The sequence below is a fragment of the Scatophagus argus genome, chromosome 9 (assembly GCF_020382885.2).
Source record: "Scatophagus argus isolate fScaArg1 chromosome 9, fScaArg1.pri, whole genome shotgun sequence".
Classification (NCBI taxonomy): domain Eukaryota; kingdom Metazoa; phylum Chordata; class Actinopteri; family Scatophagidae; genus Scatophagus; species Scatophagus argus.
Window position 1 is genome coordinate 12,448,562 of NC_058501.1, and position 12,285 is coordinate 12,460,846.

Sequence of the window (12,285 nt, forward strand, 5' to 3'; positions counted from 1 at the left end):
AGGAAAATAACCCTTTTTAAACAACAGCGCAAAAATCACACAGAAAAAAGATTTATATGTAATAAAGGATTTCAGCTTTTTATTTTAGTGTCAACACAGGTGGTAGTTTTAAAGGTATATCTTCACAAACTTTGTTTCTACACTGCTTTCCAAATAATCAAACAAATTCACAATTTATTTAAAAAACATGCCTCTTATACAAAGTAGTTTTCAGTAAGCCATCAGGATAATTAATAAGCCTGAGAGCAGTCTTAAGATTACTAGCTCAAAATTATTCAAATCAAAACTCAGATGTCTTCCAAATGTTTCCACACTTTACCGATGAGTATCATCTCTGTACACTGCATTCTGTACAACAGTCTGACATACAGTACTTTCTCCTACCCCTGCACATTAAGACAAACACAAACATTCTGAATGCATTTAACTTTATTTGGTTTCACAAGCAGAGGTAGGAAGATCCCCTCAATTTCAAATTTTTTCAATTTTTCCCTTTTTGTTAACAGCATTTTGCAACACCCAGTTTTCTTCTCAGTTTATATAAATCAAACATACATATTACAAAAGTTGTAGTGCGATCTGACAGCTTCTGGTATGAGCTGTTGAGGCTTCTGTGGCAGAAACTTCTATATTACCTCCACAGAAATATTTGTACTTACTGTAGCATAACGCACTGAGTGTATTTTCTAAGCAAACCAGATACAAAGTCATCACTGTAAACCTCTTGTTTCTTATCAGTGACATTTCATCTTTAACAGTAAAACTGTAAAAATAAAAGGACTGTGCCAATTCGTATCATCTGCATACAGAGTCAAAGAGGTCACGAAAGGCACGAACATAAGAAAATACATCTGAGTCTTCAATCGTCATTGTCATCCTGTGGTATGGGCAGCTCCCCAGTAGCATGTTTGATATAATGCAAATGCAGCTCCGCCACTTCATCGAATCCCATATCACAGTCACAACACTCCCATTCCCAGTACTTATGCTGTCTGTGCATGTGTGTTTCCTGTGACTCACTCTTGTCCAGCTCCTGTCCTGCTTGTGGCTCTACAGTTCCCAATTTCGATCCAGCCGAACCAGATGGTTTTGAAGGCCTGAAGTAATGCACAGGCTCCCCACAATCCGACTCATCAGAGTCTGCGTGATCTTCAAACTCAGCATCCTCACATGACTTTTGAAGTTCACTTTTCTGCACACATTCTTCCTTTCCTGGCAGCTCCTCCATGTTTGTATCCATTTCTGGCTCCTCTTTGACATCAGGGAGACGGAGTTTCTTCTTTTTAAAAACTCGATTCTTTGCAATAATTGCAGAATTTTTCATCCCCAGAGAAATTCCACTGGACAAAACATGAACTCTGAGATGCTTTTTTCTGTGTGAAACTAGATTTCTAGGAAAAGCAAAGCTCTTTCCACATAAAGTGCATTGGTAAGGTTTTGCTCCAGTGTGGCTGTTGTAGTGAATCTTAAGATGTGAAGGCAAGTAGAAGCTCTTGTGGCAAATATTGCACTTGTGTTGCCTCTGACTGTGACCCTGCAGGTGTTTGTCTAGTGTCCTTTCATCTATAAAGCCTTTGGCACAACTTAAACACCAAAACGGTCGCTGTTGATGGAGGTCAGCGTGAGCCATCAAAGACTTTTCTGAAGTGAAGTCTTTGTCACACTGATCACATCTGGGAGGTGTTCGTGGCCTGTGAACTCTCAGATGACCAAGGAGCCGTACCCGCCTGATAAAAGACATCCCACACTCCGGACACTGATATTTATGTAAATTTTCCACACTCTGACTTTTTGCCTCACTTTTTGTTGTAGATAGCTGGTTTTCATGCAGCTGCTGGTGTTTTCTGAATGAGACCAGGTAGAAATAAACTTTCCCACAGTCCAAGCAAGTATAAACCTTCCTAAATTTATTTCCTGAGGCAACTCCAACACCTTGTACTGAGACAGAGGGTTTTGTTTGTGATGAATTGCCCACGTCACATCCATCTGCACCATCACCAGTGCCTACATTTCCATTTTCCCTATCATTTCCTCCCTCAGGGTCCCGTTCTGAAGGATTTCTGTTGTCTCCAGTCTGAGCTGCATCTTCTTCCTCCTCCTCCTCCTCCTCTTCCATGGCATGCTGGTGCAGGTGAGTCTCGAAGACTTCCTGGTGTGTAAACTTCAGTCCACAATCCTTACATTCAAGGCTGAACTGCTTGACTAGAAAAGAAGAAAAAGGACCAACTTAGACAATTCATAAGAAATAATAATGTCAGTTCATGTGAAATATTTTCTTAACCTAGTTGTTATGAGTATAAAAAGTAAACTAGAGTACATCTTACTAATGAGTTTGGTAAGGGGCAGAAAAAGCCTTCCGCTCATTACAGGTAATGACACCAACGTTTCATTGTAGCAGGTAAAACTTACAAGAATGAGTTGTGGCTCTTCTCCTCATTCACAGATGGGGGGTAATTACAAGCGTAGAGCCTTGCAACTCTTCATAAAATTACTTCAATCTTAGAAAACTGCACAAAATATTTACTTTTAGCCTCGCTGATCAAGCTGATCATCATCATCTGTGGCGTCTGAAGTGCAACTTCTCTGTGGGTTGGACTTTTTGATAGATGGCATATTTCTTACACATTTCTAAATAAGGAAAAACTATCTTTCATTTAAAGCAATCATAAAAAGACAATTTTAAATATTAAAGCAAATTGTGAGATTTCTTAGCAGAAAGCACATTGGTGAATGGAATACTAGTCTTTTAACCATCAATTGTGGAATTCAGTTTTTAAATTAATCATTCAAAGACAGAAAAAGTAAACAGAATTATTACTGTAAATTAAATGATTAATTAATGCATTAGTTAACTTCACTATAAACACTCTCTAATTGTCCTGGTGACACAGACCAGGTTTTAGATCAACTGTGTGCTGTGTATGAAGCAGAGCAAATCATCTCAATGTGACTGATGTTCTGTAGTGACAGACATTATTTGGTTTAAAAAATGATATGTGCCCTACTGTTGGTTTCCTAACGCTTTAATTAATTTAACTTAATTTTTAAATGTAATGCTGCAGTATTTAACATGCCCTCATAATAACTAATTACACAGTCAGGGCTACTTAGACAGAAGATGTGCCCCAATCAGGAAACAGAAAAAACATACACAGATTAAACTGAGGCTGAATTGACCACACAACCCAATAATTCACACAAAAGTTGATCAATTTATTTATATTGGTCATCTAAAGAGGGAACAAAAAGTAGTAAACTAACAACCATCTTACATAAACATAAACACTATTTTAGCTTTAGTAGTGAATAATGTTCCCATAACATAAAAAAATAACACTGACAAGGAAAAGAACATGGGCTCTTATACATTAATTAATGCGAAATGTACTGTATCCAACATACACTTACTTGATTGTAAAATTTGTCTTATTATGGTAACTGTTAACTTCTTAAGTTGAACATTGGGACTTTTTTTTTTTTTTACATCAACAGTGCACATTAATTAATTTCATATATCATAACTTATTTGCCAGGTGGATTTTGTTCAGTCAAACGTCGGGTACTTAAAACAACACTAGTGAATTATTGTGCAGAATTATTTCAATGTCCTCTTAAACTTTGCAATAGTGTGTCAGCAGCATGTTTTGGGGTTTTTTTTTCAGGGAATTTTGAAATGTACAAGGACAAACATACACATGCATAACTGTTTCTGAATCTTTTTTCTTTTTCAAAAGAAGGACAAATCGTATGGCGGCTCAAAACTACACATTCGTGACATCTAAAGGGGTTATTCTTTAACATTTGTACATATTTTAATCCAGTGTAAAGGAAAGCCTGAGAATAGGAATATAACCAGAGGTGCTTTTTTTTTTCTTTCGTTCTTTTTTTTTTTTTAACATAAAAGATCCCAAATAATGTAGAGACAAACAGGGAAAGCATGTTTCTACTCTAAATAAAAGGTCTAACAAGGAATTGTATAGATTAACACATTTAAGTAGTTTGGCAACCTCCAAAACAAAAATCAAAAATCTACAATCTACAGTGTCTTCATGTTAGTCCTTTTTAGGTCGGATACACTCCTTGGGCATGTTCAATATAATGCTGGTGCAAATCAGTTTCTTAACAAAAAGTAGTTCCACATTCAAGACAAGTAAGGCTATTAGTATCTCCTGATGAGACAGCAGCAGGGGCATCACTCTGTATTCTTGAAATCACTGATACAGTCCTGGTGATGAGCGATTAGGTCCTGTATTTCACTGAAGGTCCGAGGGCAAATGGAGCAATGATACGAGTCACTGTTACAGTGCAGAGTTTCATGTTTTTGTAACGCAGTTGGTGAAAGGAAGGCTTTGCCACAGTGTTGGCACTTATGACTACTCTGTGACTGGCTGTCTGCATTAAGTGCAGGATGATTCAGTGAAGAGGATGGAAAGGAATTCCCTCTGCTGTCGCCAGAGGGCATGTTGGGTTTTAGAGGCTTTGAGGTCATAGCAGTGCTGAGCCTGTAGCGAACCTCATTTGGGAGACGACAGCGAACTTCATCATGCCAGGCGAGGTGCTGCTGCAGTTGATTCTCAGTCCAAAAGCCCTGGCAGCACAGGGCGCAACAATAAGGCCGGGTCCTTGCTTTGACCTTGTGGGCCCCTAATTGGTCCTCTGTTTGGAAAGCTTTCCCACACTTGTCACACTTGAAGAGGCATTTAGCTGCATGCTCGGGCAGACAGCTAAGAGGCGGGCAAACCTCAGCAGTAGTTTCAGGAGTCTGACTTTCCTGTTTGGACTCATGCTTTACCTCCAGTAATACTTTCTTATGGTCTGCAGAACTGCACTGCTCCACACAGTCAAGACATGGGACAGATTTCACAGGCGGGGGGTCTGATCTGATTTTCTTCCTTCCTCTGCCAAAAGGCATATTTTTCACTGTTACTATAGAATTATTCACAGATTGTGAGTCTTCTGTTTGTTGTATTTCATTGCTTGAGGGAATGGACTCATTTTTAGAGCACACAGAAATCTTATTTTTGCCTTTTGTCCTGTTTGAGTGGGCCTGCCATTTGTGGGCACGCAGACCTCTTGCTTTGGCAAAGGTCATAGAGCAGAGGGGACAATGGTAAGCTTTGGGCTTCAGTGTCGTTGATATGGACTCACTCCTGTTGAAGTTAACATCAGCCTGTTCTGGGACCTGGTCAACCAACATGACTGTGTCTCGTTGATCATCTGCAGCTTCCAAAGTGTTACTGTGTTCATTTTTACAGTGGGCAGATAGATGGGAACCTTGCACAAAAGTTTTGGTACATTCTTGTTGTGAAAACTCTGATGAACTGTGTGTGTTACTGCTCGCAACGGGCTCTGGCTCAGATTTGCTTTGACACTGAGGATTAAACATTTGGTGGCGCTGAAAAACACAAAGGTTAAAAAACTGTTTGCCACATTTGTGGCACTGAAAAGGTCCACCCTCTGTCTTCTGGCTAACAGATTTCAAATCATCATCTTTTAGCAAGGATCGTGAGAATTTTTTTTCTTTGTGCCATCTTTTGTGGGAGCCCAGGGCTGAGTTGGACATGAATCGCCTCCCACAGTCTGAGCAGTTAAACGGTCCTTTACTCGACTCTTCCTGTTTAGGTTTCTTAAGCATTACAGACATGGATAATTTTGCATTTGCTACAGATTTGTATCCCTCAGTGTGAATTCTTTTATGAAAATTCAAAGCTCCAACCACTGAAAAGCTTCTGTCACACTTTTTGCATTGGTATTTCAAATTAGTTGTACTTAGGTTTTCCACCTGTAGCTTCTCACTGTCCATTTCATTTACTTCAGCATTAACTGTTGCTTGCTTTTCCAGTGTGGTGACATCCTTACAATTCTTGTGCAATTTTAGAGAATCATCATTTTTTGAGGTTTTTGATTTACAATCAGCTGCTTGATGATCTCTCTTAACGCAAAGCTTTTGATGAGCCTTCAAAGAGACCTTGCTGTTGAAGTGTGCAAGGCATGTTGCGCACTGGAGATCCTCCAGCGTGACAGCAGATCTTGGTGTTGATGGCGAGTACCCAGTCTCGTACCCATGGCTTTTCATGTGAAACTGAAGTGCCTTGGCTCGTGAAAACAGTTTTCCGCAGTCAGGGCAGCTGTAAGTGTTCTTTTTTAACTGCTCAACCTGATGCTGAAAAGACTTAATAGGCGGCGGGAGTAACTGGTCATTGTGCACTACCTGGTGTCTGAGAAGGCTGGAAAAAAGACGGAATGACCTGTTGCAGATTTCACATTTATGATTTCCGTTTTCATGTTTTCGCATGTGCAACGCCATAATGCCCCTGTGTCGGAACTTTCTACCACACACTGGACATGCAACCCTGACAGTGGAGCGTGGGCGTCCATTAACAGAGTGCAAAGAACCTGCAAGACCTTTTCTTAATCTCAAATCTGCACACTGAGTCTGACTTTGCTTGTGGTGAGAGTAAGCTCCTAGAGACCAAAATCCCTTCCCACACTGTTCACAATGATAAATCTTTGGACCTAGAAGGGTTTTCTTTGGATTGTACTCTCTCTTTGTGACTGAAATATTCTCGTTCTTTTGTGTGGAGCAGTTTTTCGTATGGTTAAATAAGGTAGTTGTGTTCCAAAAGGACATCATGCAATCTGGGCATTGGAACAGTTTTCTTTTGGGATGATGCAGTTGATGAGAGACTAAAGCAGACAAACACGGGAAGCATTTACCACACTCACTGCATGTGAAATCTTTCTTCTCAAATTCCTCCGCCTGGTACAAAACATCATTGCTCGTGGTTTCATTCTTGTGTTGTTGTATGTGCTTGAAGTGTTCTGTATAGCTACTGGCTTCATGGCCACATGTGTCGCATGTGTAAACTGCGACTGACTGACCTTCAGTCTGTTGTCTTCTCTTATGAATGCCATGCCACATTCTGTGAACACGTAGTGATGAAGCACTAGAAAACCAACGGTAACATTCTGGGCAATCAAATCTTCCCTCAGTCGTTTTAGTCTCGGTTTCCCTCACTATCGGTGCACAATGCACATCAGCTAGCTCAAAGTCAATCTGTACAATTTTCAAATCCATCTGTGGCTTTGAAACATTAGTACTGGGGGAAACTATGGTGTCATCTTCATCTCTTGTTTCCTGATCGGACTCACACAGCAGCTCAAGATCAGGATTCAGGTCTTGGATGGGCTCGTCCTCAGATTCACTTGCACTGATCACCTGCACATTAAAGTCCCCAGGTTCATAACTCTCCACATCTTCATCATTCTCATTTACATGCGAGTCTTCTTCAGTGATACTGGTCGGAAGCAGATCCTCAGATTCCACCTGTTCCTGCTCAGTCTCTTTTGTTTCACTTTCAAAGGTTTTCTGTTGAGGTAGCAGAGAAGTCCGTGTCTGGGCTTCCTTCTCCGTTTCTCTGAAAACATCTGTATGATGGAGCTGATGGGAGTGGAGTGCTGAGGCCCTGGAAAACTTGAGCCCACAATCTTTACATTCAAATGCCTTCTTCTGTAATTGACACACTTGATGAAGAAATGACTTTGCTGGGGTCTCATCACTGTGAACCATGCGTTGATGTCTGTAGTAGAATGTTAGAGTCATAAATACCTTTCCACATTCCTCACATAGGAACCTTTTTGCTGAATCATCTGAGTGATTTGCATGCCAGCGCTGATGGTTGAAGAGGGCAATGTGGCCACTGAAAGCCTTTTTGCACTCACTACAATAAAACTCATTGCAGCTTTTCTTTGGTTTTTCTTTCATTTCTTCTGGAGAGCATTGTCTGTTGCGGCTAAAACGTTGATGTGTTTTAAGGCGCAATAGAGCAGTAAAAGCTTTACCACATGAACACTTGAAAAGTTTTTCAGGAGTTACATGTGTCTGGTTCTCACTGGGCTTGGCTTCAGCAGGCGACTCCTCCATGTGACACGCATCTCCTGAACCCCTGTTTCGCGACTTTACCAATTTTTCCTCATGACAACGACGATGTGCATCAAGGGCTGAAGCCCGAGAATAATTCCGCCCACAAGACTCACACTGAAATGACTTCTTTTTCAAATGTTCAAGGTCGTGAAAAACAGATTTTGATGCCTGTCTGTGTGAGCGCTGATGGTTAAGAAAGTGTCCGACCACACCGTAACATTTCCCACAGTCTGGACATTCATAGGTTTGCTGCTTTGTTATCCCAGGTCTTATTTGAATACCAGTCTCCTTTGGGGAAGTTGGACCATGTATCTTCTCCATGTGTGAGTGGAACTCACTTGGTTCAACAAATGACAGTGAACATAAAGTACAGAAAGTGGCTGTTTCACTGTCCTTTTTTGGATCATTTAAACCACCCAACTGGTCATCTAAACACACGCCTTCTTGCAAGTGCTGATGGCGATGGTCCAAGTAGGCTGCCTCATCTCTGAAGGCTTCTCCACAATGCTGACAGCAGAAAACCCCAACCCCTAAAAATAGAAAGGGGAAAATAGGAGGTCAAAGCCACTCCTGTTTCCAGAGAAAGATAGACAGACAAATAAACACAAACCACAAAAACACAGGTACAAATCATGTCTTTATTTTAGATGTGAATAGAGTTTACAATATTATCACAAAAATTTGGTTCTGGAAATACCACAATGCCCGTAAAAAACAAATTCATGTCATATGATTACAGAAGGGCTAATACAGTGTTTAAGTCAAGCGACCTCTGAAGTTCAACCACACGCTTAGTTGATGGGACTGCTGCAGAATATGTTCCAATTTAAAAGGCAAATGGTACCCATAGATTTGCACCATTGGGTTGTGAAAGAAAAACACTTATTTTCTTGCCTGCAGAGCCTGATGCTACTTTCACAACCAAATCCAATGGCAGACACCATGCCTAATGTAACAGGATACAGAATTAAATAAAAAAATTAACAACCATGTTCTTACAGCGATAAATTTTAATTTATGTTCAAACTGACTCCCTTTAAATTAAACCATTCAATTATTTTTAAAAAAATAAATAACTTTTGTTGGTCATTGTCGACTGGTAAACACTTTTGATAGGTTAAAACACATGGTTTAAACAGCTGTATGCCCATTAAAACTGTTATTATTGGCAGATGATGGTTTGCACATCTAGAAAGACAGAACATTCAGGCCCTTATCATACCTGGCATTAACATCTTGGGCAGACAGTCTTGGGTGATCTGATCACAAGTGGACAGCTCTGAATAAATATTTCATACCTGGCACTATGACGTGTCTCGACTGAGCACTTGTGAACAGATCTCACCCCACTCTATAACAAATAAACATGGACATCTTTCCATTTTTAACCAGCAGACCAACAGTAGTAGTCAACACGCTGAACCAAACTGACACTTTTTTTTTCACAGATAACCTAATGTTTAACACGGGAAGCCCCCCAAAATTAAGAGTTTGTCTTACACAATATTTTACAAAGTTTATAAAAATCTCTCTTAACAACTCACCAAAACTGAGGATTTTTTTAGGGGAGTCTGTGGACATTCTCCATGTGTGACAAAAAAGTAACCTGCACTGATTGGTGTTTACTGTATTTGACCTGTTTACTGTTAATAAAATGTTGTCGTCTTTAACAAATTTACGGTGAACGATGAAATCAGTTGAAGCGCTTTCCTCAAACACCTTGGAGCTAGTCTTCATTGGAAGACACACTTGAGACATGCAATAGCCAACAGGAGAAACAACTCAAGATATTGTATTTAATGCCAAGTTTACAAGATGGCACAAATGCTTAAGAAGTTAATAAGTCTCTCCTGACTCAACTACTGTCAGCTGAAACAATGCATCCGCAAACACCTCGTCTTCATCTTGACGAGCATGACAATCCAAACAACATCCATCTTAAAATCTGACCATATGCATCACAGACCACTTTCAAATATGGTCTGAGTAATTGGTTGCATTCACACCTGTATTTGGAGCTGTCCACTTGTGACTGGATCCCTCAAGCATGTCAAAGTCAGGTATGAAGAGGGTCTTAGTCTGGTATCACACCAGCAAGTACAAAAGGAAGTCAAAGTATTCTGATGCTGCCCTCACGTGGCACCTGACACTCATGTTTTTGAGACACAAAGTTAGAGAGCGTAAGCTGTTAAAGTAGTGATAGCATTGTTGTCTGACAGCTGACAAAAAGAAAAATAGATACCACATAGCTCACTCTTCTCTTTTCAAAAACAGTGGATGCTTCTTTTTTAGCACTGTTATGACAAGGAAAAACAAACTAACTCACTCCCTTGGATTCATCACTGGTAATTAGATTATTTTATTTATGAAATTTTAAAATCTGATATGTATATAATCGGTGGGTTGTCCATGCAAACTTTTCCCACAGAATCTATAAAATTGAGGTTAATGGAACCCTATTTGAGGGCACCGTATCAACACTGCACCTGAATAAAATGGATTTGAAACTCTTTAGTACCCCTAATTCATCTCACCAAAACATCATGAGGATATTTAGGAAATGTCCTGCTAGCAGTTATATAACCCTGTCAAGTCCTTAAAAATAAGTAAAATATGCTTAAGTTACCAATTATTCACCATATTCTTGTAAACCTCAGACACTGTGACTGGACTATCCAATCCACTGCCATTCAAAATGCGTAGGATTCTCATGTTAAATTGCTAACACTATCAAGAATCTTTGAGTTTGCTTCTGCAAACTGGTGTCTGTATCAGGAATGCTGTTATTCTCAGTAGCCAATGAAGCTAAACTACCAATTAATTCAAGTCTACAGTGTTCTGAAATCTGCAGCTTCATACATGCAAAGCATATGCTCTATGCTGTATCCTGTACCAATGTTACTAAATATATAATAAAACCCCACAATGCAGTGCTTCTGTGTAATGTGCATTATATTTAGCTCAGTACTACACAATAACTGTGCTTGAACTTATCAGATTGCAAGTGCCTACAAATGAAAGAGGACAATATTCGTTTTGCTACATGTTTTGTGGCTCACTAAACAATGTGGATTGCAGGTAAGGTTTTCATTTCTATAGTTTCTCAGCCTGGCCCGACCAATTAATTAATAAATAAATACTGTTCAAGACTGAAGACATAACATTTTTCACATCACTACACTGAGTATACTCCTTCTTACATCATTCTTAAGAGCAAACATGCGAGTGTTAGCTTTGTCTCGGACTGTTGCTGCGTTTGTTCAATAAACAACACTGATCATCCATGAACATGAAACAACCAAAAAGACCTGTCGTGGATATACAACAGTGTAAGTCAATGCTACTTCATACTCAGTGCTAACGTTATTCATTTGTCGCAAAATTGCTGTGACATTGCCACGATTATTTCACGTCCCTGCACTGAAGTTGGGGTAGGGGGTCGCTCACGTTACGCCTCAACATATTGACAGTGTATTGAAATTTACATTAAGCTTTAAATGATGGCTACTGGATACTTACCATCAGCGATGTCCTCAACCGATGAACCAATGTTGTTTTCAGATGCTTTATTTCCATTGTGTGGTCTCTTTTCAGCTCCCCCCTCTTTGATCTCCGCGGCAGCAGCTTCGTCCATCTTGGCGTTTGGTGGTGTTAGCTTACTCTAGCTAGCACTCGTTAGCTTAACAGCGCCACCGTTGTTTTCACTAAGCGAAAGTTGATCAGCGCAGAGTCGGGGTGAAACAGAGTTTAAAGCCGGATGTGATACTCTAGTCTTTCAACCCATAACAAATCAGCATTTTGTATTGTATTTAGCAATGCGAGTGATGCTTAACGCCACAGCTAGCCGTCTCGCACACACACACACACCTGCAATGTGTGCGGCGTGCGCGGCAGTGCATCTCATAGCGGAAGTGGGTTCTTCTTCGTCTTTTCCTTCAGTTAAGGAGGTTGTTCGCTAAAGAATGAATGTGATTTTTGTATAATTCTCAGTGGATGTTACACATATGGCTATACAGGGCGAGCAGCTTCTATCGGACTCCATGCAAAGTTAACGCGTTTTATTTGTCCCCATATATTTATTTATATACTCTTTTTTCATTATAAGTCAGTTGTTTGTCTCCACTGACCACACCAACACTGTTAAAATGACATTTTTCACATTGTGACTAGATTCTAGTATATTATTGTGCGTTCTAAGCATTATTTAGTAATGCTGTCAAAGGAATTTTTATGAGCAAATTTTGTAATCAAAGTAACAATTTGCAGAGCACTTGTGTCCTTCTTCTAGGGAGGTAGAATTTCATAAAATGCACCATTTTTAAACACAATTAGCCTTTCTAAATCCTGATGTATACATCATT

The 12,285-nt window shown here is 39.8% G+C and overlaps 1 protein-coding gene across 3 annotated transcripts; it reads right to left on the bottom strand.

Annotated features, from left to right (window-relative positions):
• Positions 1-57: 57 nt before the first annotated feature.
• On the bottom strand, positions 58-11,852 carry si:ch211-261d7.6 (gastrula zinc finger protein xFG20-1). 3 transcript variants are annotated; one of them, XM_046400531.1, is made up of 3 exons: positions 11,444-11,852; positions 6,883-8,454; positions 58-2,202 (listed from the first exon to the last, which is right to left on the bottom strand). In XM_046400531.1, the coding sequence occupies exons 1-3, from the start codon at positions 11,556-11,558 to the stop codon at positions 860-862; spliced, it is 3,030 nt and encodes a 1,009-aa protein (XP_046256487.1). In that variant the 5' UTR covers positions 11,559-11,852; the 3' UTR covers positions 58-859. The 3 variants fall into 3 exon arrangements, with proteins under 3 accessions (XP_046256487.1, XP_046256488.1, XP_046256486.1); XM_046400532.1 differs by lacking the exon at positions 6,883-8,454 and having other exon boundaries at positions 412-2,202; positions 11,444-11,849; XM_046400530.1 differs by lacking the exon at positions 58-2,202 and having other exon boundaries at positions 3,454-8,454; positions 11,444-11,851.
• Between the last annotated feature and the right edge of the window lie 433 nt (positions 11,853-12,285).